General features: G+C 42.8%; 1 protein-coding gene across 1 annotated transcript in view; it reads left to right on the top strand.

Moving 5' to 3' along the window:
- The window catches only part of LOC309515715 (uncharacterized protein), a 202,450-nt gene that overhangs the window by 8,986 nt on the left and 166,112 nt on the right, over positions 1–27,352 (top strand). Inside the window, exon 4 of the mRNA XM_082193820.1 lies at positions 16,881–16,971. Coding sequence (XP_082049946.1) covers positions 16,965–16,971 — 7 coding nt within the window. The 5' untranslated portion in view covers positions 16,881–16,964. The remainder of the gene's footprint in view (positions 1–16,880; positions 16,972–27,352) is intronic.

Raw genomic sequence — 27,352 nt, 5'->3', positions numbered from 1 at the left:
ATGTAAAAGCTTCACCAGTCATGTCATTAGAAAAAACTTAATTAGGGTATGGGAAAAATACAAAAACCTACTAGAAAACAAAACATCAAGGTGGTTCTCCCCAATAGAAGCTGAGACAAGGTAAAAATAATAATATGAGTGATAACACGGGTACCTATATTGAATTGTTAGATTTTTCAGAAGAAGAGCCCAAAATGAGGAAAATGGAAGAGATCAAGGAATTTGTATTGGACATCAAATCAATTCAAAGTTTAAGGTAGATAAGCAATTGGAGCGTGCTATGGTCCATTGGGTCATGAAGAGTCAGACACAACTAAACAACAACAAGCAATTGGAATTTGCAGAAAAACTATCACAATTTGGGGGGGAAGAAACCTAAGATCCAGAGCTAAAAATTTATCTAAAATGTATAGGGTGTTACTTGATTGGGAAATGAAAGAAGAATTTGTAAAATCATCTATGATCAAATGGGCACAGGCTGTGGGTCATAATATTGATTTAAACCTGTGGGAACATTTGTGGAAAACAAATTTAAAATTCACCGCTAGTTACACACTAAACAAGAACTGTTTAAAAATGATCCACAGGTGGTACTTGCCTCCAAATAAACTCGCTAAAATGTTTAGATCTAAACATGACTTATGTTGGAAATGTAAGGAAACAACTGGAATATTTTATCATTCATGGTGGTCTTGCAGATTAATAAAAGAATTCTGGGAGATGATTTAAAATGAACTTAAGAAAATGTTTAAAAGAACATTTCCTAAAAACCCAGAAGCTTTCTTTCCGGGAATAATGACAACAGAAATACCCAAAAAATCACACTACGTTATGGTTGTATGCGACCACATCTGCCTGAACTTTGGTAGCAGAAAAGTGGAGAACAGATGCAGTTACATCACAAGAAGAATGGCACCTTAAAATAATAGATTATATAGAACTTGCCAGCATGACAAACAGATTACGAAATAAAGACAATTTAAAAAAAAATTAAGAGGGCTGGGCATTATATTCAGATTTTGTGGAAAAATACTATAACAAGAAAATAAGTGTAACATTGAAAAAATGCTCAGCAGTAGACGTGACAAAATGGGACAGTATGGTAATAAAAATAATTTAGTAGAGTAAGAAAACACAGTTTGAAAAGATATAGGAAACCAGGAAAAGAATGGAACGGGAGTTGAAATCAAGGTTTATAGGAGTCAATTAAATTGGAGGAATAAGTTTCTGTTTTATTTTAAGTTAAGTTTCACTTTCTTTCTTTCTTACTACCTTGTACATGACTGTAACGCAGTGTGCATTGATGATATGATTAAATAAAAAAGCAAAAAAAATAAAAATCCTGAGGGCCAGCTAGAGGCATGGAGGGGCGCATCAGGATCTGCAAGATCCAAAGCTGCTGCTTTCCCCATTACACCTGAAAAACAGCCTAAAATTGTATAAGGTTTGATGAAGGGTCACAGCTCATTGATTTGTATACAGAATGTTCGTGGTTCAATTTCCAGTGTCTCTAATATGGGCTGGTAATGTCTGCTGCCTGAAACTAGAAAGTTACTCCCAGTCAATATTGAGTTAGGTAGGCCAAAAATCTGACTTGGTATAAGGCAGCATCCCAGGTTCTTCTTGTCAGCCCTGGGACTGGCATAGTTAATTCCCTCCCTTTGCAGCCCATGAGAGAAGAAATGAAAGCTGCTTTTCCTGCTTCAACTGCAGTACTCTGCCAGATGATTTCTCTCTCTCTCTCTGTTACACACACACACACAACCCATAAATAAACCCATAGAATTGCTCAGCCTGCACGATAACGGCTGTCAATACCTGTTTTTTCCTTTAAAGCATAAACTCTATAAGGAAAAGTGTTTACAACTGAGTTGCAAAAATATTTACAAGTTTTCAGATAAAAATAATTTCCAAATACAGCTTTGAATTTGTCAGAATGTGAGATAACCGTCCATTGCTAAATCCGGCCACTTTTCCCCTTTATAACATTACAGGAATTCGCCTTTCTTCTCTGTCCTTGGTCGTACCTCACCTTAACTACTGCAGTCTTCTCTCCAAACTTTTGTTGTCTCACCTTTGTCCACGTACATCCACCCTGCACTTTGCTGCCAAAATTACTCACCTCTCATCACTCTGACCGTGTGACTTCCTTCAACCCCTTCCCTGACTTCCTGTACACACATAGATCTTGCACAAGCTTCTTGCCACCCCCTTTAAAAACCTCATGGCCTTGCCCCTCCTTATCTTTCTGTACTTATTTCCCAACAGGTTCCTTCCTGTGAGTTTTCCTCATCAGGCTGTACCACCCACCAATGCCTAAAGGTTTCCTGCTCCCTGAAATGACTTCATCCATTTTCCCTTCCTGCCCCTTATGCACAGAACTGCTTGTTGCATGACCACCTTAATCCCTCTTAAATCGCACCTCAAAACTCAAGTTCTCTGGGGAAACTGCCACATCTCGCCAATCCTAATTTAACTAAGCCAGAGTATATGTAATTGAAGGAATCACGTCTCTCTCTTGCTTATCCATGCCTCAATCCCGCCCCCCCAATTCTCTGTTGCTTCCCTGGGTCTGTATTGTAAGCTCCTTGGGGCAGGGGCCTGTCATTCTTGTTCTTTGTAAAGTGCCATGTACATAGATGGTGCTATAAGTAAATAATTTGCTGTGCTTTTTTAATATCCCAAGCCTTGGTGGCGAGTGGGAAAGGACTATGCCATTGGCTTTAACTTGGCCTTTCTCAGAGGGGCTAAGGATGCCACTGTTAGCCGTCAGGTGGCCAGAGAGATCGGGGCCTCTTCCCTAGCTGTGCCTGTGTTCTGAACGTGCAATTAAATGGTGGCATCTTTTCATCTAGTCATTTCCCCCCCTTCCCTATATTTCCACTACCCTTCAACAATCCCCGTGTTATTTTCTTACCCTCTCCACTGTGTTAAAAGCTTCCCATTCATGTTGCTGCCTTTTTTGCCTAGCATGTCTAGCCATTGTGCTCTTTACTCTAATGATATCAATAAACCTATCCATGCAGATCAGCATCAGAGTGTGAATGACATTTACATTTCCCCACGCAACTGGAAACACACTCCTTTAGATGCACCAAATATATTGCCGAACCTATTTGCTGGCTGGAAGCTGGATAAACTCGAGCAGCTTTCGTCACCTAGATGGATGGTTGGAAGGGACAGAATCCAGTCCTCTGGTCCTCTCTATCTGGTACTTGGGTCTCTCCCCAGGCCAAACCCCCACCAGCTCTGGCCTACATTGCTTCCTTGTGGATAGCTCAATTGGTTAGCGCATGGTGCTGATAACGCCAAAGTTGCAGGTTCAATCCCTGTATGGGACAGTTGCATATTCCTGCATTGTGTGGGGTTGGGCTAAATGATCCTTAGAGTCCCTTCTAACTCCATGATTCTAGGATTTTTCCTTGGCTGGATTGTGTCCTTGAGCTATGCTAATGCCTCTTGCTTGCTTGGATAGAGAGATGTATACGTGCTGCTATAGAAGCCTTGTTTGTGTACGTGTGGTTGGAATGTAGCCTGCTATGAAAAGGTAGAAGTTGCCTCCACTGCTCTGCCCAATTTAGCCTCTGTTCCCATCAACCACAGGTAAGCAGTACCTCCGAAGCATATCCGCAAGGGACTATGGCCCTTAGGCAGAAAGATCTTCCCTACCCTAGCTTTAAGGGTGTGACTGCCTGGTCTATCTGTCAATCAGATCCTTATTGTAACCCTCCCCAATTTTGCAGTCCTCTTAAATAGCTCTTTTCCTAGGAAAACGTACAACACTTTTAAAATGACTACCCTTCAGCGCATCGCAGCGTGTTGTAATTACTGCCTTGTTTCAAAAACTCTTGGGTTCATTCTTCACAGTGCCACAGAAACTAATTCCCATAATGCCCCATACTTCAGTGTGAGTAGTCTCTTGTCAAATATGGTAGCAGCAAGTTATGTAATATGCCAAAGATAAATTATTTTATTTCACATTTCACATCAGGTTGCAAACAAACGGGTTTCCTGACGAGTAACAAATGTTTTATTTGTTCTTTGTTTGCTGTGATTGCCATTGCCTTGTTATTAAACACTAAGGCGTCAAGAATATTGCCCCCCCTCCATATGCTGTATTTTGTTGCCTTCTGCGATATATGTGCTGTTTCTGGCTTCACTCTTTTACACACAGCAATCCTTGCTATATGCTTTCTCAAAATATTATGCCATTGCTCATTTGGCTTTCATTTGGAGCAGTTCTCTTAGTTACAGTCTCTATACTGCTGGCTCACTCAGTACTCTAAATCTTAACAAGACTTCTTTAATTATTTCACCAAATAGGGTTTCATTTATTCTTTCTTTCATGTTCATGCTTTTATTGCAAGCACATGTCGGGGATGCCGTTCATCTGTTCTCTTCTCTGAAGCTCTGCCTACCCAGGCTTTAAGATCTGGTTCCATGTACTATACAACTGTGCTTCAGAGTATGCAGGCACAAGACAGGGCCTTCAATGTTGTGGTGCCCCAAATGCAAAACTGCCACTGGAAATACACTTGGTCCCTGTCTTGTAGCCTTCTGGCATTCATCTTTTTTTCTTACTCTTTTAAATTACATTAATTGGTTATAGCTGAGCCTATAAGTTATGTGTCTGCTTCACAGATGTATTTACTGCTTGATTATTATTATTATTATTATTATTATTATTAAATTTATGGTTTAATTTTACATAGAATAAATTTCATTGGATTAGATGTATACCATTTTGAGAACTTTCAGGGAGAAGGGAGCTGTAGAAATGTGATAAATAAAAATTACGAAGTGCTTCTTAGCAATATATGCTGCCCCCACCCCTACTCACACATATACCTTGTGTCCAGCTAAGACTGACATCCTATGAAAAGTTAGGCATTTCTAAGTTGCCAATGAAAGAAAAATCTTCCTTTCCAGTAGCCAGGAGCTACTTCCAGCTGGATTCTTGTAGTGCACTTTGCATGGAGTTGCCCTTGCAGACTATCCAGATGTTACAATTATTAGAGCAGAATGCAGCGGCCAGAACGTCAACTAGTCACATGATTCCAGCTAGCTGGAATCATGTGACACCTATACAGGATTCTAAAATATCAACATTGGCTGCTTGTAGGCTAAATGTTGACCGTGATGTTGACGTACACAACTTAGCACCCAAATATCCAAAGGAGCGCCTTTCTTTGTACCAGCCTGTCAATGACCTTAGATTTTGGGGAGGGCCTTCTCATTGTTCCACCTCTGGGAGTGGTGCATTATGTGATGATGTAGGATAAGGCCTTCTCTGTACCCCGCAGTAGTCAAATGAGCTTATTTGATTCTGTTTTCCAAATCGTGTCCTCTTGCATTTCTCAAACGTAATTTTATACATTCTGTGCTCTATTCCTGGCCAGTCCCTCAACATTTTGGCACACTGAGTAACAATTAAAATGCCACCCCTGTTTCCTCCCTGGCACATGACTGGCATTGCTGTCACCCACCCGTGTCAAGCTCGACAAGGGTCGTATCCTCTGGGGCACACACCACCTGCTTCTGCTATGCTGCTTCCCAAGCGTTTGTCAGGCAGCCAGCCCTGTGCTGGGGAGCTTCCAGGGTTGCCTCTCCGCACTTGTGACTGTGGCTCAAGTCATGCCTGAGGACAGTGCCGGCCATCGCCAAATAGCTGTGAGGCAGATAATGAATTGCACTGTGGAAAGAGAATGTGTCCAGTCAACTTGAAAGGTGTGTGTGTGTTTGGGTGTGTATGACAGTGTATGTTTAGCAGGGGGCGGGGGGGGGGGAGGAAGTGTCCCTACTATAGGCAATTGCCTCGTGTCACCTGTGGAAAAACTGGCTGTACTATGACTTTCCTTAGCTAATTTATTTCCTGCAAAATCGGAGCAGCTCCTTTGCTATCAATTAGGAGTGTGTAGCAGCCAGAAGGTTTGGTTCAGATCAGATCCCATTTGGGGGCTTCAGAGAACAGTCTGATTTAGTGTAAAGTGTTTTGGATGGTGCCCATTCCCGTTTGGGTCCAAATCACAATCCTGAAAAATGAAGCTTTTTACTTGTCCTTCTGCCCCAACAGCTTTCTACTATTAATGTTGTGATTGCACTAATTAAACACCTAGGGATTATTACTGGAATGCCCAGTAGTATTATTGTTAGGATGTAGGTAGGATTGAAGCTATTCCTGTGCTACCCAGAGTTTTCCTTGGGCAGATAATGCTTGTATTAGGGTTTTGTTTCCCTAGTCACAGGTGGTTAAAAAAAAAGCTGAGGGGGGATGACAATTTTCAGGAATGGAAGGGGTGGCTTGTTATTTTTAAGCTGACGTGACAGAGATCTTGTCAGTTACTATTTCAAGTTTCCATTGCCGCACTGAAAATTGCATTGTGTCATCATATAGATTATTCCGACGGGAATTATAGAGAGTCGGAGTGGGCACCATGATGGGAAATTAAAATGGCATTTCTGACAGAAATGATGAAAAAGGAAGTGAGGACATCCCTTCGGCCTCTGACTTGACCCCCTTCCAAATTCAGAAAGTTCACATTGGTAAACCTGTGGCGTGGGTCTTAGTTTCTGTTATAGCTTGCATTTGTCCAAGGAGGAAACCTGAATTCTGTGTTTGTGTGTGAGAGTGTGCAGAGTTCATGTGAAAAGAATTGTCCCTCATAAAGAAAAAAAAAATCCAAAATGTGTTTGGCGTTTATAACTACAGTACAAGAGAGAGAGAGAGAGTTGAGAACTCTTCCCTCTTTTGTTTTCTTCTGCTAGTTTAGGACCTTTTATCTGACAATTATAAAAATGACCATACCAGAAGATATGGTTCTTATTCACTACCTGTCTCCAAGTACAAAATCTATAAAAGAGAACCTAAGAGGAGGAATGTCTCAATGGCAAGAATTTTACTCTCCCAGTAAAAATCTGCTTGCCACATTAGGTTTTAGTTAAAAACCTAATGTAACTTGCAGAATCCGCTGCTGAAAGGTCTCAATATCTTTTCTGAAATAGATTTCTCCCTAAGAAGTGGTATGATGGTAGTCCCACCAAATCTTGCAACCTTGTGGAAGTCGCTGCTTGTTGAGCATAACAGAAACCTAAGGGAAGGATGAAGACCCTTCACAAAAACGGAAACCAAAACGAGGAAGTTGGTGCTAATCAGTGACTGCTGAGAGGCAGGATGCCCAGAGCTAGTGGGCCAGGAAACCTCCGTCCAGAAAAAAATACTTTCAGTGGCGGGTCATGAACTCTTTGTAGACTTGATTGCATGAGCAAGATGGTATTTTGTGACCGAACAATTTGCAAAGGTCCTGTTTGTACAGAGAGAACATTTTTAGATGTTCAGTTGCTCCTTAATATATTTATATCCTGCCTCAAAGCTTTTTCACTGTAGCTTTATTTATTTTAAACGTTTATATCTCACTTTAACAAGAAATGTCAATGTAGCTAACGGCAGCACATAGCCATAAAAACATCAAAAACGTCATAAAAAGTCAAGAATAAAATTACACAAAAGCAGCAGCCTGCAAACCCCAGTATTGGCAGTAGTTTTTTTTAAAAAATCCCAGAGTAGTCAGCCAGCACAAAAACTTCCCCTCCAAAGTCATGTGCTCACTCAGTGGTGAAATGCAAATAGTGATGGGGCTAGCTGGGCCTTCCTGTGAACATTATTCGAGGGTGTTGACATCATCAGTGAAAACGCCATGCTCTTTTTGCTCAGTTGTTCATTGGAGCAGTACAAGTTCTTCCACTTAAAGCAGTGAAAGCAAGTGTAGTATAAAAACTCTGTTCTTTTAATTCCCTTAGGGGAGGAAAATGTAGAAGGGATTTGTGAAATCCTACATGCGAACAGTGAACTCAGTTCTCAGTGTGGTTCCTTACGTAGCCCAAACAGTTGAGGAGATGGGTACGCCAAAGTTTACAGAAGTAGAAAACTTACTTTTTTGGCCGGGGACGACTACCCCTTAGTGAGGGATGGGGTTGACTCCTACAGTCACTGTGTATCAAGTTGAGTGTATCAAGTCACGGGAATCAAGTTGAGGTAGTTCGTCTCGAGGGATGCAAAGCACTAGGGACCAGTTGCCAACAGATGTTGAATGGATGAAACCAGGATGCAACAAACAAATATATGCTGCTGCTTAGATAACAATAAAACACAACTTGCTTGATCCAGGATAAGGGTCTTTACACCTGGAAATATGCCTCATTAAATTCCACAGGGTTTACTTCTGAGTTGTTTGTTTGTTTTTTTAAAAAACCTTTAAAGCCCTATAAGGCCTAGGACCCTTGTACCTGCGGGACTGCCTCTCCTGGTATGCCCCACGGTCCGCAAATAATAACATCTTGGAGGTCCTGGGCCTCAAGGAGATTAGACTGGCCTTGACCAGAATGCTCTGTCACAAGAGACCAGGGCCCTGTGGGATCTGACATCTTTCTGCAGGGCCTGCAAGACGGAGCTGTTCTGCGGCCAGGCCTTTGACCAGAGTCCAGTCTGACTCCCCCTCTCTCCTTATAAGAACTCGCATGAAAGTGGCTCCCCAACTTTTTTCACAGGCTCATATAAGATCAGTATAAACAGTTAGGCCTGGTGAGCATTTAAGGTCCCCATCCCTAATTTGTGGGTTGCCATTTGATTAGATTTCACTTTGATTCTGACATTTTAATTGATTGCTTGATTTTATGGTAATATGTTATATATTTGATGTTAGCCACTCTGAGCCCGGTTTTGGCCGGGGAGGGTGGGATATAAATAAAATTTAGTAGTAGTAGTAGTAGTAGTAGTAGTAGACATGGCTGGGATTCTGCTGTAAGTTGCACTGAGGTCCCATTTAATCAGTGGGATAAATGAGACATGACTGAAGTGTCATTGATTTCAATGGAAACTAAGAGGGTTAAAAAAAAAGCTTGGGAGAATTAAAAATGGTTTCTATTGGTGCAAGGAACAGAGCAATGTAGGTGCTAATCGAACCTCCTTAGGGAAGGCATTCCAAAGGCAGGGAATGATGAACTTGAAGGTTCTCTCTGTTGCCACTTCCTGTCTGTCTGAGCTCATGTTGGGGCCAAACGGAGGAGAGCCGATTATCTCAGCACACAGGAAAAAGAGTTTCATTAGAGGTTATGCGGCTTCCTGGCCTACTGCAGTATGTGAACACATCTCCTTTAACCCATTCTGCTGTGCTCTGCGGTCAACTGTATCTAAGCACTGCTTTTCACATTACTTTTGAAGGTCAACTCTTGGGAGTTGTGTGCGTCTCTAAAGTTCTGTGGGAAAAGAAGGATCAGACTAAAATAATGCATATAATCTCTGAGAGAAGCAGCATGTAGGGCAAAACTCCAGAATCCAGAGGCAATGCTTTATGTAGATGCAAATAATATGGTCTTAATGTTGCATGGATCTTCTGACACTGAACAGTCTTCTAAAGTAATGGGCAAGTAGCCCTAAACCCTATTAAAATCTAAAAGGACTTATGTCCATTTAATATTTGCAGCATTTCAGGCCATGACATTACTCTAGCGTGGGTTTTTACTGATTCAGAGCTGCAGTACAATGCAGTGAACGGAATGGAGTTGTGACTAACTTCCTGGATTCTGCCCTAGATCCCTCTTCTTTTTCTTGTTTAAACTATCCCAAGTGTCTAATTCTGACTTGCTCTTCTAGATCCCCACCATGTCTTGGAACAATTTGTCTTTGTGCTATGGCCTGCAACAGAACAATTCATTAAAGCTTTATTTTCTGTGGGGAAAATGTTGGCAGTAGTTACTCATCCACCTGTCTGCCTTAATAAAACGCTAATACATAAACTGAAATATGTTTCTTTTGGAGCTAACTTTTAGATGAGCGAGCACAATGCCTGGCTGAAGAGCCAAGGCCCTGATCTAAAGCCAACTGAAACCAATTATTATTCCCATTAGTTTCAGTGATCTATGGTTTGGGCCTCAAGTACATCTGCGCTCTCCTTTTAAACACACACAAAGGGTAAACCAGTATGTGGTATTGCTATAGTCAAATGGAGAAACAGTTCAAGGCAAGGAAACGCTCAACTACACGGATTTTATTATAATAAATGAATGGGTGGCATATGGAAATAGACAGTTTCAGATATTTGCAAAGAACACAGTATGTAGGCATATGTTCCTTAGGTTTCATTGCAAAGAAAAATAGTGTCTGACGTTTTCTGTGTGGACACACACACAGAAGTAGAGTGCCAAATATCTCCGACATGTGGTTGGCCTGAGATTTTCTCTGTGCAATTGATCCACCACACTTCTCGTGGTATACCAATAAAATTTTCCCCCATTTCAAAATCTTAGTGTGGTGGAGGGGCTGAGGTGAACTAGCCAATTTGGGCTCACAGAATTGTGATCAGTTCCATTTGGCTTGGCTGACTTCTTTCTAACTGGGACATAAAACCGGAATCAAGCCATTTTTATTTTACTTGTAAAATTTGCTGTTGCTTTCAAAAAGGCTTTTGATAAAAGCCCCTCACCAAGGACTCCTGCATAAATTTAGAAGGCATGGGTGCTTTTGTGAATCAGTAAATGCCTAGGAAACTGGAGGCAGAGAGTAGGGAAAAATCGACAGTTTTCCCAATGGAGGGATGTAGAGAGTGGAAGATTAAGGGCAGGCACAAGAAAATAATTATTTACACAGCGCATAGTTAGACTATGGAATTCTGTCCCAGAAGTGGCAGTGATAGCTTTCCCCTCTATGAATTTGTCTAATCCTCTTTTTAAAGAAAAAGAAAAAGCTTAGGTCCAAAGCGGAGAGTGGCAATGTTTAATAGAGGCCTCTCAAAGGAGAGACTCAGTCACCTTTTGGAAAATAGTGAACTGGTTTCAGGGCAAACCGGTCAACTTTAGACCAAGGCCTAGAACTCCAACATCTTGCGGAAAAATACACCTCAAGAAAAGGAGGATCTCTCTACATAGCTTTCATAGACTTTAAATCTGCCTTCGATTTAATATCACAAGACAGGCTTTGGGAAAAACTAAGGGCCTCAAACATAGACAGACGTCTATTGCGTCTCATCTGCAGTTTATACAAAAACACTTGGGTCCAGGTTAGGTGTGACCAACAGAGCCATTTATCCAAGGAAATCCTACCATGGTGTTAAACAAGGCTGCGTCCTTGCGCCTACTTTATTCAACTTCTAGATTAACTCCTTAGTAGAAAACATGGAGAAAGAAAATGCCCAACCCCCGAAATTGGCTGGTACACCTCTCCCGGTTCTCTTACATGCGGATCACGCAGTTCTAATTTCCTTCTCCCGTGTAGGCCTAAGAAAACTTCTAAGATCTCTCACAGTCTATTGTAATGCCGAACAATTAACAATTAACTATAGCAAATCCAAAGTTATGGTGTTCTCTAAAAAAATAATGAGACACAAATGGAGAATTGACAGTCGACCTATTAAACAGGTATCGTCTTTTAAATACCTGGATATAACCTTCCAGGAAAAGGGCTTGTGGCATTACCAGGTTAAAAATACTATCGCAAATGCCCAAAGATCTACCAAAGCTATTATAAGGGTTTTCTATGGAAAAGGGGGCCAATATATTCCGGCAGCCTCCCAGGTCTTTGCTGCAAAAATATTAACACAACGGACATATGGCTCTCAGATCTGCAGCTTCTCAAACCTCGCTCCCTTAGAATCATTCCTAACTAAGTTCTATCGCTGCCTGCTAGGGATCCCTTCTTGTGTGTCTAACATAGCTGTCCGCCCTGAGGTCAGGCAAATCCCTGTTAGTGCTCAGATATGGATTCTGAAGATCCATTATTGGTTAAAACTTATCTTTTTCCCTGTTGGGTTGGCACCCTTAACCCTACTGGATTCCTACCAATCCAAATGGAAAGCTACACTGCATGAAAAGCTAAGATGCTTGGGGTTTTCCCCACAGGCCCTGATAGCTGTAGGTTATGAGAAAGCTAGAGCAATAATCCGCCCACGAATTTGGGATGTGGAACTGCAATGCCGCATGAGCGAGATGAATAAACACCCAGCAATGAAAGATAATGCAAAAATCTCCAAATGAATCTGAACTTCAATGTCTAAAATCCCTGGTAGAGGACAAGGATCCAAATTCTGTGCGATTGCCATAAAACCTAGGGAACAAGCTGTGCTATCATAATGATTAAGGCCTTAAATGATAATTTTAGGTTATCTGTTAGTGACCAAGTTTTAATTTATCTATTTTTTGTTGCTATATCTGTATTGTACCTGTTATACCTAATTGCAAATTCAAATGTATCTGAAGAAGTGTGCATGCACACGAAAGCTCAAGTGTATCTGAAGAAGTGTACATGCACATGAAAGCTCATACCAAGAACTAACTTAGTTGGTCTTTAAGGTGCTACTGGAAGGAATTTTTTATTTTGCAAATTCAAATGTATGCCTATCATGTTTTATGACTTCCTTGATATTGTATGTGGGCTGGAACTGGTCTGTGACGGAAATAATAAATTCTTATTCTTATTCTTATTCTTCTCTTTTTAAAGCCATCCAAGTTGGTGGCTATCAGTGGCTGCTGGCCACAATGGCTATTTTCTCCATCCATTGCTGGAGGCAGCAAGCCTTCAAATATCCGTTGCTGGGAATCACAAGAGGGGAGAGTGCTGCTTACTTGGGTCCTATTTATGGGCTGCCCACAAGTACACCGGGGAAAACAGGATGCTGGACAACGATAGGCCTTTGTCCTGATCTTGCAAGACTCTTTAAGTTTACAGGTCTCCTACCAACTCTCAGTACCTTTAACAAACCACAGTTCCCAGGATTCTTTGGGGGGAAACCGTGACCATTTAAAGTGCTGTGATACTGTATTGTGCAGGTGGGGCCCTAATCACCTGGGTGATTCGACCAATCCGGGCTCACGCAGTGCAAAGGAAGATACAACTGTGTGACTGTTGCCTATGAAAAGTGAAAATAGGAACAGCCTATTGCGAAATGTCCAAGCAGCTTGGCCAGAAATATTGAAAAGGGAGATGATTTTTGACACTTATGAAAAGGATTCTGAAAAGCTGCGCCGAGTTTTCTTTTCAGCCTTATGTAAGAATATAATAAGCAGGTTTGCAGTGACTTTCCAAAATACAATAGGCACCTAAGCTTTCCAAATATATAACCAGCCAGTGAACGCTGTAAAATATTTGTATAGCTGATTAGCACTAAGTAGAAGAGACACCTACTTTAAAGTATTGCCATGTAAGCGAACAAAGGAGATTGGGGGCGGACAGAGAGAGAGAGTCCTTTTGTATTTCTGCTCCTGCTCTCCAACCCTTGATAGTAAACTTCCAAGGCATTAAAGGTAGACTAAACAAGAGGCAGTAACAATAGGTTTGCTTCTCCTGGTTTTTAACATGTGAATGCTTAAATTGCAAATCCCTGAACACCATTCTAATTAATAAACAAACTCAATGTGGAATCTATCTTCTTTCATCTGAATCAATAAACAGAGAAGTCATGAGAAAGGGACCTTTTCCCTTCAGGGAGCCTTTTCTTGTTAATGTTGACTCAGATTGTTAGTGCTTACACTTGTCCTTGTCCTTGTGTCATTCTACTTCCTTTTTAACCACCCAACTTCATCTCTGAAGATCTTTGCAAAGTGGCTCTTCATGCATGAATTTCATATTTATTTATACCAGTAATGAATATTAGCTGCCAAAGTAAGCTTTCTAAATTGAAGTAACATTTAATTGCTACACCAGACATTGAAAGATGGATGTCAAATGTCACCTTAATTCATGTCAAAGCATTTGTTGCAATGTGTATTTGAAAGATATGCTTTGAAGAGACAGCCGAATCTCATCATTTCTGAAAATGTGAGTACAGTACTACCTGCTGTCATGAGCAACGACCAAACTTGGCCATAGATGAGTTTGGCCTTTGGTTCTCAAACAGCAACCCCTTATGCTATGTAGCAAAGCATGAGGGGTGGGGGATTTCAAAAGATGTTTACGATTTAAAAATAAAATAATGCATTTTCTCATTTTTACCCTGCTTTTTACAAAAACAAAAAATCACCAGGCTGCTTATAAGTGCCATATTTTTCCGTCTATAAGATGCCCCCTATTTTTGAGGACTCCAATTTAAGAAAATGGGGAAAAATCTATCCAGGTATAAGACGCCCCCAAATTTTGGACATTATTTTTTAGGAAAAAGCCTAGTCTTTTACATGGAAAAATACGGTAATTGCCACAAGAAACCTAACGTCAAGAATAAAATAGAAGCAATAAAAAAGCAATAAAACAGTTCAGCTTTAAAGACAACAGACACAGAAATCAATTCTTAAAAGGCTTCTGGGGTAGAAGAATAAACATTTTCAAAACACCCTTAAAAGCAGACCATGAGGAGGCTTGGCAGGTTTTCCCGGGAAGGGAATTCTACAATCCTGGTTATGTTTAAAAAAGTGGGGCTTAATTTTGATGCTTACCCAATGAGTCTAGAGTTTAAAAAGAAACCAGAGGCTGAGACGATGAACTTACAACCTGGGTAGGTTTTAGGCAACAGGTTCACATAGAATCATAGAATTGTAGAGGTGGAAGGGACAATGAGGGCCATCAAGTCCCATTCCTTGTAATCCAGGAATCAACTACCGTATTTTTCGCTCTATAGGACGCACTTTTTCCCCTTCAAAAACGAAGGGGAAATGTGTGTGCGTCCTATGGAGCGAAGACGCCATAGCCCCGCAACCCTCTCCCGGCAGGAACCTCTACAGCCCCGTGTCACCTCTCCAGCCGGGAGAGCGTGTGCGGGGCTAAAGAAGCCATAGCCCCGCAACCCTCTCCCGGCTGGAGAGGTGACGCGCGGCTATGGCAGGAGCCTCTCCGCTGCGCCTTTCCGCTGCTCCCTGACCTGCTCTTTGGGGCTGGTGGTGGGCTTCCCCCGCCCCAAAGAGCAGGTCAGTGCACACCGACCCCTCTCGCTCTCCAGGCTTCCAAGGTAGCCGCCTGAATGCACCTTAAACGGCACCTTGTTTTAGAGCGGGAAAACAAGAGGGGGAGAACTCTGTGCAGCGCCTCCTGCCGCTTCACTGAAGGGGCACTGGGCAGAGAGGGGGAGATTTTTCTTTTCTTGTTCTCCCCCCTCTAAAACAAAGTGCGTCCTATTGTCCGGTGCGTCCTATGGTGCGAAAAATACTGTAAATCATGTGGTGTGCAAGTATGAGATACAGAGAGAGTAGGTAGATAAACACACACTCAAGACCACTGCACATCTCAACTAGGCCGTTTAAATCCCTGCACATTGCTAAAAATTTTAAGCAATCGGCAGGCTGTATGTTTGAGTATTTTTGAAAGGAATTTCATGTCTTCTATTTCCCATGCTAAGTTTGATTCAACTTGTCTACTAAAACCAAGTATATTCAGTTTCCCCCCAGTTGACAAGGGGGAGAGCCATATAAACATCAAGGCAAAACAATTCCAGTTTTAAATGAGATTTGAGTTCATAATACCATGGACAGTAGCTCAGGCACTAATAGAAACCTGTAGTTTGTTTAAAATAAAAAAGGTAGCTTGACATTTTTGCTTTTAATGAGAGGTCATGCAGATTCTTTTTTCACCTATTTGTGTGTTCCCTAAAACCATTTCCAGTGACAGCATGAATCTAGAAACTCTGGAATTTTGCAGAGGGCCAGAATTCTTTTTGCTAAGGCAGTACGATTCCCTTCACACAGTTGATTTTGTAAAAACCAGCCAGGTCAAACCTGCAAACGTTTCTTCATTGAAACGAACTCCCTGACATGCCTGCGTTTGCATGGGTGCAAGCAATCCGGGGATCTGCTCTGAATGTTGTAGACAGAGGTGCAGCCTGTATTAAAACACTGATGAGTTAGCTCACCGTTACTTCTTCTGCATCTCATCTATGTAGCTATTTGTCCTTAGATTATGTAGAATAATGTGGAGGGAAAGACTGAGGATTGTACAGCTCTTCCATATTTGCCTTCCAGAACCTCTCCCCCTAAATGAAAAAGCGAGACACTATGGTTGGATATTGTGTTTGCATATAGCAGAACTCATCAATATCCACAAAATTGCCATCTGGCGCCGTGTTCAGATTAAGGTATCCATTGATATACCGAGGAGAGAATCCACTAGAGGACTGAATGAAAGCCACAACATACAATGTTCTTCTACAGCGTCCATGCTGTGCTTTTATGCTCCTCAGGAAGGCAGATTCAACATGTCCAAAGAAGGGTTTGCAGGGACAAGGTAATGGAAAGGCTAAAAAGAAACATGGTTGAAAGTGTGAATGAAGGTTCATAAACTAGGAAAGCAGCACATGCATGCTGCACATAGGGAGCAGAGATCAAATGTGGAAATGAGCTAAAGGGTGCAGAATATATTGCCTTTTTTGGCTCTTGAAAGCTTAGGACTCCGAAGGTCTTCTATATTCCGTGTGTGCCTGCCCAAACCTGATGATATCACCAGATACATTCCTTCAAGTCGTTCCGCTTTGTGAAGTCAGATGGGCAATAACTAGAGGGAGATGCACAGTGTATGTGGAACGCCTTCCCCAGGGGAGGTGTGGATGATGCCAAACCTGATGTCTTCTCAGCACCAGGCAAAGAGCTTTTTATTTGACTGGGCTTTCCATGACGCACCCTGACGCATACTTAAAATGGTGCTTTTTCTGATTCTATGGAATTTATTTCTCTGCTATGTTTCTGTTATTCAACTGGTTTCTCTTATAGTTGACAGTGTTTTTATTGCTTTCATGCCAAGCTCTTATGCTGAGAGTTCTGTAAACTGAAGAGTGGCATGTAAACGTTTAAAATGAATTTAATAAATACTTATTATCGGTGTCCTTACTCTTAAGAAGGGCTGTTTTGCAGCTTACTGGAAAGTCCTGAGCAGTAAAGGCACAGATGAGTCACACAACTCTTGCTTGTGCTTCCAGGTTAATACGGGAAGAAATCATGCATCGTATTTGCAGGCAGATTCACTGGAGAGTGATCCCGGGCGCCATTTCAGATTTCATTGAATGACAGGTAAAAGGCTTATTAAAGATTAAGGATCTGCTGTTAGATCTATTCAAATAAAAATGGGCAGAGCACTTGTACTGGATCAGGGAAGCTGTTGGGGCAGATAAACTACTAAATCCAAAGCCCTTCTAGACTCAGAACTGGAGGGAGCAGTCCCCAACCCCCATTTCCTTGTTTTTGGACATAATATTCCCCTTCCACTTTGGTCATAGCAGGATGGAACATCAACATGCCAGCGCTAGTACTATTTCTGCCCCCAAATGTGTGGTTGTGTCAGGATCCTGATCTGTACTACCCTGGCATGGCATCCACTTTTTTCATTGGCAGGGGTAACCCAGAGATGTGTCCTCCACCCCCCCACCCCCGTGCTGGCTGGGAAAGGGCTTCCAAGGGCAGATCTCCCTCTTTGAGGCCAGATTTTTTTCTGCATCTGCCGAGGAAGGTCCATGATATCCTTCAGCCTCTGAGACAAGAGGCTTGTGCCCTAATTTGCAAAAGGAAGAGAATGCCCGTGCGAGAGATCAAATGCTGTAGCTGGTGCCATCGTGCCTTATGAGCGACAGTGTAAGTTTCAATGAAACACAAGGAGAAGGAAATAAAATAGAATACAATACAATTTAAGAGAATGGTGGCAGGGGTGTTTTAAAATACCTCCGTAAGAATGGTTGCAAACAGTTTGTGCCTTTGATAGGAATATCTGGCATGAGGACTACATAACCCAGCGGCGGTTGCCAGTGGGGTGCCTCCTGAACATTGTTGCCCCAACTCCCATCTTCCCTGACCATTGGTCAAGTTGGCTGGGGCTGATGGGAGTTGGAGTCCAGTAGGTTGCAGAACCAGTGAAATGGCTAGAAACAGAGGCACTTCCAAAGAACGGAAGGCAGAACATCGGAAGGTGCCTTACACTGAGTGCCTCTCCAGCATTTCAGACAGGGGCTTCTCCCATCCCTACCTGGAGATACTGGCGATTGAACTTAGGAATTTCTGCAGGCATTTCAAGAGGGGACATGAAGGGTTTCGGACAGGGGACATCGCCAGTCCTACCCAAAGAGGCTGGATATTGAACCTGGGACTCTCTGCATATATATCAGGAGTTCTGCTCCTACACTTTGGTCCTTTTCCTCTCCTCCAGAGGAGACTGGCAACAGCAGCAGGGATGTGCTGAGGAGGGCAGTGGGAAGCCCTCTTCACCAGCCTCCCTGGTTAGTGCTGTTCCTACTGGTCTGGACGACACAGCAGAAATCTGTATGTGCTTACGCAGAGAGAGAGAAGCAAACGTTGGTACTTTCCGTGGTAAATTCCTTCTCTGTGTAACTAGAAATATACAGCAAATTAATTGTCACAAAGAGCATCAGAGAATATTCAAAATCACACCACATAGTCTATCAGCACCCAAATAGCTATCATTAGAGTGTCTTTTCAGGGCATTGATCTGCATGTGATAGAATGTTATATGAAAGCAAAAAACGGGAACACACAGAGCACATTGTAAAAAAGCAAGCTTTGCTGAAGAAAGGAAGGAGGCGGAAGGAAATGTTATGTAATTCAGGCCTCAAGCTACAAACCATAGCAAAAATCAGGCAAGGAACTGAATTGCGTGCATAATAATACTCTAGCAGCGTACCGACCGGAGAAATTATGATCATTCGTGAAGGAAATGTAGAGCACTGCATCAAGGCATTATATGTGAATACAAAGGATCCATCACTTTTAAAAGCTTATTCCTTTAGGCATGGTGTGCTTCTTATTTAAATGCTGCTGTATAAAGCATTTCTACATATGTGCTTCAAAACTCTATTAGATAAAATCCACCCATCCAGCTGCTGATGGTCTAGCTTTCCAGTAGGTGCACCTAAGGGCTTCCTGGAAAAGTCCCCTTCTCCCCCCGCCCCACCCCAATGGAACACATCTTTTCCTCACTATTAAATGCACTGTTGTTTTGTTTTTAAAAAACGTTGCTCAATTTCATCTCATTTCAGATAACTACATTCAGATTTTTTGACTTGGGAAGCTATTCTTAGTGATAGCTAGTTCACACTCTAGAAGGTATCTGACATCTATAGCATTTAGTGGCAGAAATTAAATGCTGGGAAGTCTGAAACAGGGGTGTATTCTTGCAAACACGCAGTGGACACACAGCAGAGAACTGTAGCCAAACTGAACTCCCCAACACATGTGCACCTCATGTCCCTATGTGTTTACCAAAACATACCATATTCACACAATAGGATGCTCACAGCTGCAACTACCCCTATGTACAGGGCAAACGTGCCTGCAATATAAAACGTGAATTTAAGAGGCAGCATCTATGATTTGTGATCTGCATTACAGATATAAACTGCTTCAGGAACGCATTAGGATGCTCACAGCTTTATCTCTCAGCATACAAGGCTGTTTTAAGGATGAAAGAGACAGCTATAGATGTTTACTGAAGCTTTATCCTCAGTCCATGCATTTAATTGATAGTTGTATTTTTACTGTTGCAATTATTAGCAGGGCTGTAAAAATCTGGGCACCCAGTCACTACTGGCACCCCAAAATGAGTCCTGCTGACTGAGCTGCTGAAGAGGGCAGGACGTGAGTTGTTCTACCTTCTGTGTGCCCCCCAGTATGTGGGACCTGGTCACTTTTTCTTCTGCTTCCTTAACTCCTCAAAATCAGCTGCCATTCACTGGAGGGAGGGCCATGGTCCTAGGTAGGCTTTAACCTCTGGAAGAAAGGAAAGGAGGGGATGGAGACCAGAACTGGATTTGTCCTCTTGCTGGTGACCTCACTTCTATTCCTCCATTCTCTCTTCCAAATTCTATTATTATTATTATTATTATTATTATTATTATTATTATTATTATTATATCAGTTCCTAGGTTTTGCAGTTGCTGATGTTTCACTCCAACTCCTATCAGCCCCAGTGAGCCTTGTCAATGGGCAGGGACAATGGGCGTTGAAGTGCAGCAACATCTGGAGGGCCACGAGTTCCCTGTTTCAGAGATTTCGGCCAAATATTTTTAGTCACTCAAGAAACATCCTAACCCTCCTAGCAGTCAGTCAGATCATGTAATGGGAAACTTTGTATAATAAATGCTTTGTGACCTGGCTTATTTTCCCAAGTTCACCGTGATCCCAATGCTAATGCTCCTCTGAGCTCGTTCTAAGGACATTGTACTGTAAATATTTTGAAGCGCGATGCATTAATTTGATGCTGGCTGTGAGATCTTGAGACTAGCAGGACAGGAATGAATGCTCTTGCTGAAGGAGGGCAGGAATGGCAACTGTTTTGCAGACAGAAATCTCACTGGGTGATTTATTAATTCGTCTTCGCTCAGTCAGGCCGTAATCCTTACACTGTGCTTGCCTTTCCCAGTATAGTTGAAGTGGCACGGGATGCTGGTTTACAGCAGCCTCTCCCCGAGGGAAGGAAAAACCTGAGCATTTTGCAGATGTTCCAAGTGACTATTTGCAAAGCCCCTGCTACCTCTTTCCCTTGCCCCAAGCCCTGCTCCTAGAAGGCAGCATTCCCCAGCCTGCTGGGGGATAGAGTGGGACTAGTATCCCCAGCAACCTGAACAGGAAAAATTATGCGCTATGTGCAATTTCTGCTGAGCTGGCCCTTGGGGTCCTTCCATGAGAATCATGCAGAACATCATTTTCCCACCTGAGGTACTAAGATTTGTTAGTCCAGCTCAGGAAAAACGATCATCTGCTACAGTGGAACACTTGAGATACCACCACAACCTCCTCTGCCATCCTTCTGGCACATGGCAAACCTCTGGGATGCCTTGGGGAAGGAGGAGGTTGAAGCCACAGTGACTTGCAGGGTTGGGGTGAGCACACCCTGATCCTGTTCATAAGTATGGGATTGCTCATAACATCCCTAGTTTTTGTGTGTGTTGGGGGTGTATGTGTTGAAAATTGCATCCCCAACTTGTAATCTGCACGGTCCATATTACCATTCTAGGATTCTGCCCCTTCATTCCGCTGTGTGTAGACCAAGCCTATATGGGAATGTAAGCATCTTGCTAGATTAGATCAAAGGCCTTTCTAGTTCAACATCTAGTATAAAATCATGCATGGCGTGCAAATGGGTTTCTTCATCTCTCATAATGCTAGAACTCAGGGCCCTCTTCCCATGAAGGTGAATGTTGGAAGATTCAGGACAGACAAAGGAAAGTATTTCACCCATAATTCTCTTTCTACAAGAGACATTGGTGGCCATCAATGTGGACAGCTTTAGAAGACAAAGAGACAAATTCATGGAGGCTATGCTGGGTGGAGCTAATGGGACTTGTAGTCCAACGTCTGGAGCGCATAATGTTGACTTTCCCTGCAGCGCACAAATATTATGGAAATTCATGTCCTTTTGTGGGGGGCGGGGAATGTGTGTGTGTGTGGGGGGTTGGTAATGTGTAAGCACCTCCCTACCTGAGGCCCTGTCTTTCTGCATGCTGATGAAATCAAACACTCAGGAGATTGGCTTGGAACATTTACCTTTGTGCAAAGAAAGACCACGAACCATCTCACTTTACAAATTTCTTTTCAACAAGTGACGTTTTCCAACACTAATGGAGAGGGAGGCACCTGAGAAGAACGAATGCTGTTCCTAGCAAAGTTGAATCAAGCCCAGAAGAAAACAAACATTTCTGCTCCAATATCAGGACTTAGTGAAAAGGATTTAGGATTCGGTCTGCTTCTCACTGAAGGTATTGGAAAAATGCCCAATTACTCTTAATGGAGATGGATTACATCCTTGGACCCTGATCCAACTGCACACATGCCACCAGTGCCAGCTTAGGGCATTTTTCTGCATGAGGCGGAGCCAAAATGGTGCCGCCCTGCTATGATAATAAAGTCTTGCTACACCATTCAGACACTTAATTCATGCCTTCATTCATCTCCCCTTCACGGTGCTGTCTAAAGCTGGTCACTTCACCCTCCTGTATAGCAGTGCCAACCCTGGCTCCTCAACTTTTAAGAGCCCATGGGCACATTCAAAAGCCTATAGAAAAAAACCGTTGAGGGCATTTCACAGAAGTAAAACTGGCAATGCTTAGACACCCCCCCCAACAGGCAAAACACATGCACACACCCCAACAACTAAGCGCAAAGATAAAGGCTAACCCACTTATGAAAAAAGGAAACCCCCCACCCGGGCAAACTCTGCCTTTCCAAACATTAAAAACGGGGACGGGGGCTTTGGATGCCATGTTGTCCATGAGCACCACATTGGGGATCGCAGGCATACACAGTCCCCATGGCTGGATTGGACCTGGCAGTTGTGTATACAGCATCTGTCTTAATCCAGTTAGGTATACATGCATAGAAGCAAGAAAGAAGCACCCCCTTGCTGGTGCGAGGAAGTATCTTCTAAGGTTGTTCCACTATTTTCAGAATAAATGCAGAAGAATGGGTGACCTCACAGAGTAAATATTCTTTAGTATAAGTTAAGAATGCTGAAGTCCTGGCTGAGCAGCTGGCAGTGACCTCCATCAGCAAGTTCCCCCTTTTTTTGGCAGCAGTTCCTTCCTTTTGCTGCAGAAGAGCTTAAATGTTTCCTTGGATTCCTCAGTGACATGCAGGCAAATCCAGCAGTGGAGAACAGCTGCAAAACAGGCAGCAAATTCAGAAGAAGCTGAAAATTGATTTAAGGGGGAGCATTAAGGACAAAGCAAGAGCTTATCATGACTCTCCCCCCCTCCCCAATTCTTTGTTAACACATTGCTTTCTCGAAAGATAAAGCATAAAGCTGTTTTCTTCCTTCGGACTGACCAAAAATGCAGTTAATTTTAGGACTTCGTGGGGTTTTCATCGCTGATTCTGGACATAACAGAATGGGCAGATAAGTACAATTGGTAAAGAAGTGGATCATTATAATGCTTGCTGTTTTGCATCTCAACTGAAAATAAAGACCGGTTTTCCTATTTGGAGTATCTTGCAATGTGTTCTGAAGGTGTTCTCCACTTCTTCTTGAGGACAATGGACACTTTTACACAACCATTTTAATCGTTTAGTATTTTTTATAGTACTTACAGGTGTGTTTGGTGCTTTTGACAAATGGTGCAATATGTACGTTCCTGTCCACAGTAGCTTGCAAAAAGAGACGGAACAGGGATGTGGGGATAGGACAGGTGAGAGGGAAGGAACAGAGCAAATAATTATAGCTCCAAATTTAAATTTGAAATGGAAACACTATAGTAAGTTGCAGGATATATTATTGAGTTATATGTTAAACTATAAGAAATCTCTGAGGAGTGGACGAAGAGAGAGAAGATTTAGGTGGAAAAGGGAAGCAAAAAGATGCACATTTTTTTTCTACACTTCTTAAGAGAGGAAGAATGACAAATGTGTCCAGGAAGACCATTCCAGACGTAGGGAAAAGGAAGAGATAACGGACAGCAAATCAAAGGAGAATGGTCAAGGAGGAGCCAAACTGTTGAACGCCTCAAAAACTAAAACTAAAAGCAGAATATTAAAGGGGCAAATTAAAGATCCAGTTAAGAGGTCAAAAGAGAAAAGTAATATGATCATAATGAATTCCAGAGGGATTCAGCTGTGTTAAGCTGTTGGTAGCAAATAAATAAATAAAAGCCCCACAACACTGTTTTTTATATTGTGGCATAAGCTTTTGTGGACTGAAGAATGGGGCCATGAAATGCACAGGAAATCAGCAAGTCTGTCAGAGCCCAATGTGTGACATAAGTTTTTCTTGCAAGGCTAATTTAGCACCTAAGGCGAGACAAATAGTTTCAAAGTGCTTTGTAGTGTTCTAGTCTTGACTGGAAACAAATTTGTTGATTAAATTTTAGTCCAGTGTGAAATTGCAGCACCACTGTTTGCAATACATTTCCTCTGCCCCCATGCCCCCCCCCGTGTATGTATAATATACCTGCCAACAGAGATGTCCATGAAAGCTTATTCCAAAATAAATATGACCCAGCATAGTCCTGTGGGTGTTTGCTCAAAAGTAAGTCCCACTGAGTTAAGAGTCCATAGGATTGTTACCTTCATGTGTAAGGTAGAGCGTTAGTTTGATCAGAACCATTGGTGAGCTGGACCAAAGTGGCAGAATTCTGGGATGAGAACAAAGGTTTAAGGCAAGCCATCAGCATGCCTCAAACATGGCAATAAGATAAAAAAATGATTAAAGACTGAGCCAATATCTTTGGACTAGAAGCAAAAAGAAAAAGGTAAATAGTAGGCTTTCTGAAAGCTACGACAACCTTGTCCTGGAAAAGGTAAGAAGAAAGGAGGACGCTGAGTTTGAGAAATGCATTATCTATGTTTCCCAGACACCAGGTTGTCCAGTTCCTGCATCTGCAAGTTGCTGCAAATTTGTTAAAGTGATAACGCTGAATGCGGACACACCTCCTGCCTCAACTGACACAGTTACACAGAGCTGTATGTTATCTGCTGTCCATTAAGTACCTTCGATTGCCCCACCCACTGTTGCCGTTGGTGTATTTTGAGCAATAAGGAAAGTCTACAACACCACTTTGTTTTTGGTTTTAGCAATGCAGTTTACAAAGCAGGAGTGGGAAGCTATGGCCCTCCAGATCTTGCTGGAATCCGATTCCTATCATGCCCAAGCCATTGGCCCCACTGCCTGGTGCTGATGGCAATTGCAGTTCAACACCTGGAGAGCCAAAGGTTTCTCCCCACCACTGTCAACCTGCTAGAAAGTTTTCAGTTCTTGGCTGCATGGACCAATGGCCCTGGCAGTATTAGCATTATATACAGTCAGTCCATGGGTCCATCTTCTGATCTTCTGGGTTGCCTCTTCTGACCAGCAGCAGCTCTTCAAACATAGACAGGGATCCTTCCAGCCTCTGCTACCTTAGAAGGAGATGTGAGGAACTAAACCTGGAACATGGTGCACGTAAAGCATGTCCTCTAGTGCTGAGCTGCAAGTCCTTCCCCAATAAAACAATCCCGGCCTCTCTGCTCTTCACGTCCCGACTTTGCAAGGCTGGTTTCGTGTTTACAGAGCTATATGGACAAGACAAGGGAAAGAACATGATGCTTATACACATCTCTCTTCGCAGGCTGCCTTTTATCTGCATTTGCCTACCTTAAATATCAACATTGTGACTTTGGAATTTTGTTATGAAGTTAAAAGCTTAAACGAAAAACTTGCTTCCCAGAGCAGCCAGAAATATTTGAACACTTAAAGGCTTTCTGTCTGTGATTCAGAGATTTATTTATAAGACTGCTGATTTTGGGACATCAAACGTATACATTCAAACTGCAGGCATGAGTCACATTTGTAGGAGGTAATTACTACCAGAAAGTACATTCTAACTTTTGTCGGTTCCTCTTTAAAATGTCCACTTAAGAGTGCCATGTTCTAAAAATAGCATTCTTTGTTATGTGCTCAGTAAAATCCAGCCTTACTGTATGGTGTGGTAATCTATGGAGGTTTAGCCTTGTGGTTAAGGGCATGTGTAGGCTTTACGGGAGGGCAAGTCCTGGACCATTTCTGGAGCGGTGGCCTGGTTAAAAATCACAAAAGCTAGTGCACGGATGCTGGTCTTTGTGGGCGCAGCTAACATTTGCAAACATGATACTTCTGCAGCACAAACCCTGGAAATGTTTTGCAATGCTCTTTGGCAGTTAGGGAATCCAAAAATTGTACGTGAGAGGGATTTCACAGTTGGAGGACATTCCAGGCATGCATGGTAACTTATCCTATAGCAAGGGAGGGGAACCTGTGGCCCTCCAAATTTATTATTGGACTCCATCTCCCAGGCAGCATGGCCATCTGCCAGGAACGATGGGAGGTGTGGGCCAGCAACATCTGGTGGGACACAAGTTTCCCATCCCTTATGGTGCGTGGCTTTGGGATCACCCTCTATTGAAGGGCTGTGGCCTTCCAGATGCTGTTGGACTCCCTTCAGATGTAGCCAGCATTGCCAGTGGTCAGGGATGATGGGGGTTGTGGTCCAGCAACATCTGCTGCAGTTCTTGACACAGTACTTGGAGGATGCATTGGTTCCAGTCCCTGGCTTGGAGCTATTTTTGGCTCTTTTGTCCAGTCCTTTTCCTGCTCCAGAACTTCAGCTGTCTCAAATCCCCACCCTCCCAAGATTTATTCTTCAGCTCCCATGTGTTCAGCTGCCCTTGCAAACGCTGTTCCAAATGCCCAGTAGGACATTGCACTCCCAATGCACTACTTTGCCCTTATCCTTTCTTAGTTCACTGGTGGCAAACTTGCCCTTCCAGCTGGTTCTGCAGCATGAAGCCTCTTTGTTCAGTTTGTTGAAGCCCTGGCCAAGACCCTGCCCTCTGTCTGAAGTCTGTCTCACCCAGACTGGAAAGGGGGCGATCTGTCAGCAATGCAGGATCACAGTCTTCCGCTGCCTTGGAGTCTTCTGAGTTACTGATGACTTCATTGGATCTTTGAAGTCTTCTTCTGGCAGATCAGGGCTACCCTTCTCTCCTAACAGCAGGAAAGGTGAGAATCAGCCAGCTCAGGAAAGGTGAGAATTGAGGAAGGTGGCTCTGTGCCGTGTCCAAAAGCACAGGTCCCTGAAACCTGTCATTTCCAGGGGAGAAATGATTGCAGAGAGCTGGTAGGAGAGGCGAACCGGACAGCTAGTTGTGCCAAAAGAAGACACTGGCTGGAAAGGTCCAATGAGTGTGTGCATGTGTTGTGTTCTTGCAGTTATCTGTGTGCATGCCACCTCTGGGTGTCACCCCTCTCTGCAATTTCCCAATTAGCTGAGCAGCAGGAAAGAGAACTACCCTCCAAAAACACAACACATGATGTGTAATAATGCTGATGCAAACTCCTCTTCCTTTGTGTTGTGTTGTGTTTTGGGCATCTGTGGTCTGCATGTGTGCAAGGGGGAATGTGGGGTGGCGATGCCCATTTTTGCTTAGGCCACACTTGTATGCACACCTCTGAGGGTTGGCTAAAAGGGAATGCAACCCTCTGGCCAAAAAAAGAGGTTGTGCTATAGTTGTGCTATTGTTGCAAGAATTTCATTTACAGCACAAACCTAGGCATCTCTACTCAGTAGAGTAGGCCTTACTCACTGATAAGTGGATACTGGATTGCAGCCTTGGTTTAGTACATATCATTGCTGCCTTACTAGCCAGGAGAATTCTTCCATTTGCTTCTGCGGTTGTTTGTTACAGTTATTTTGCATTTGCAAGAATGATAGCATGGTACAGTTCTGCATAAATGAATACAGGTTATGAATCAGCGTGGAATTGAGCCCAGTGCTGTCCTCTGCCTGTCACAACCTTATAAATTAATCTCCCCATGCAGGGGATTATGCCTATTCCTAAATGCTGCCATCGCCCTTCCCACAGTAACCTCTTTCAGTATGTTCAGAGGGTGGTTGTTCCTATCATTTGGTCCACCCTACAAACAAACAAACAAACAAACAAA

The sequence above is a fragment of the Podarcis vaucheri genome (assembly GCF_965113315.1).
Source record: "Podarcis vaucheri genome assembly, chromosome: 12".
In the NCBI taxonomy this organism is placed as follows: Eukaryota; Metazoa; Chordata; class Lepidosauria; order Squamata; family Lacertidae; genus Podarcis; species Podarcis vaucheri.
The sequence above is the reverse complement of the archived record's forward strand: the minus strand, read 5'-3'. Positions and strand labels throughout refer to the sequence as shown.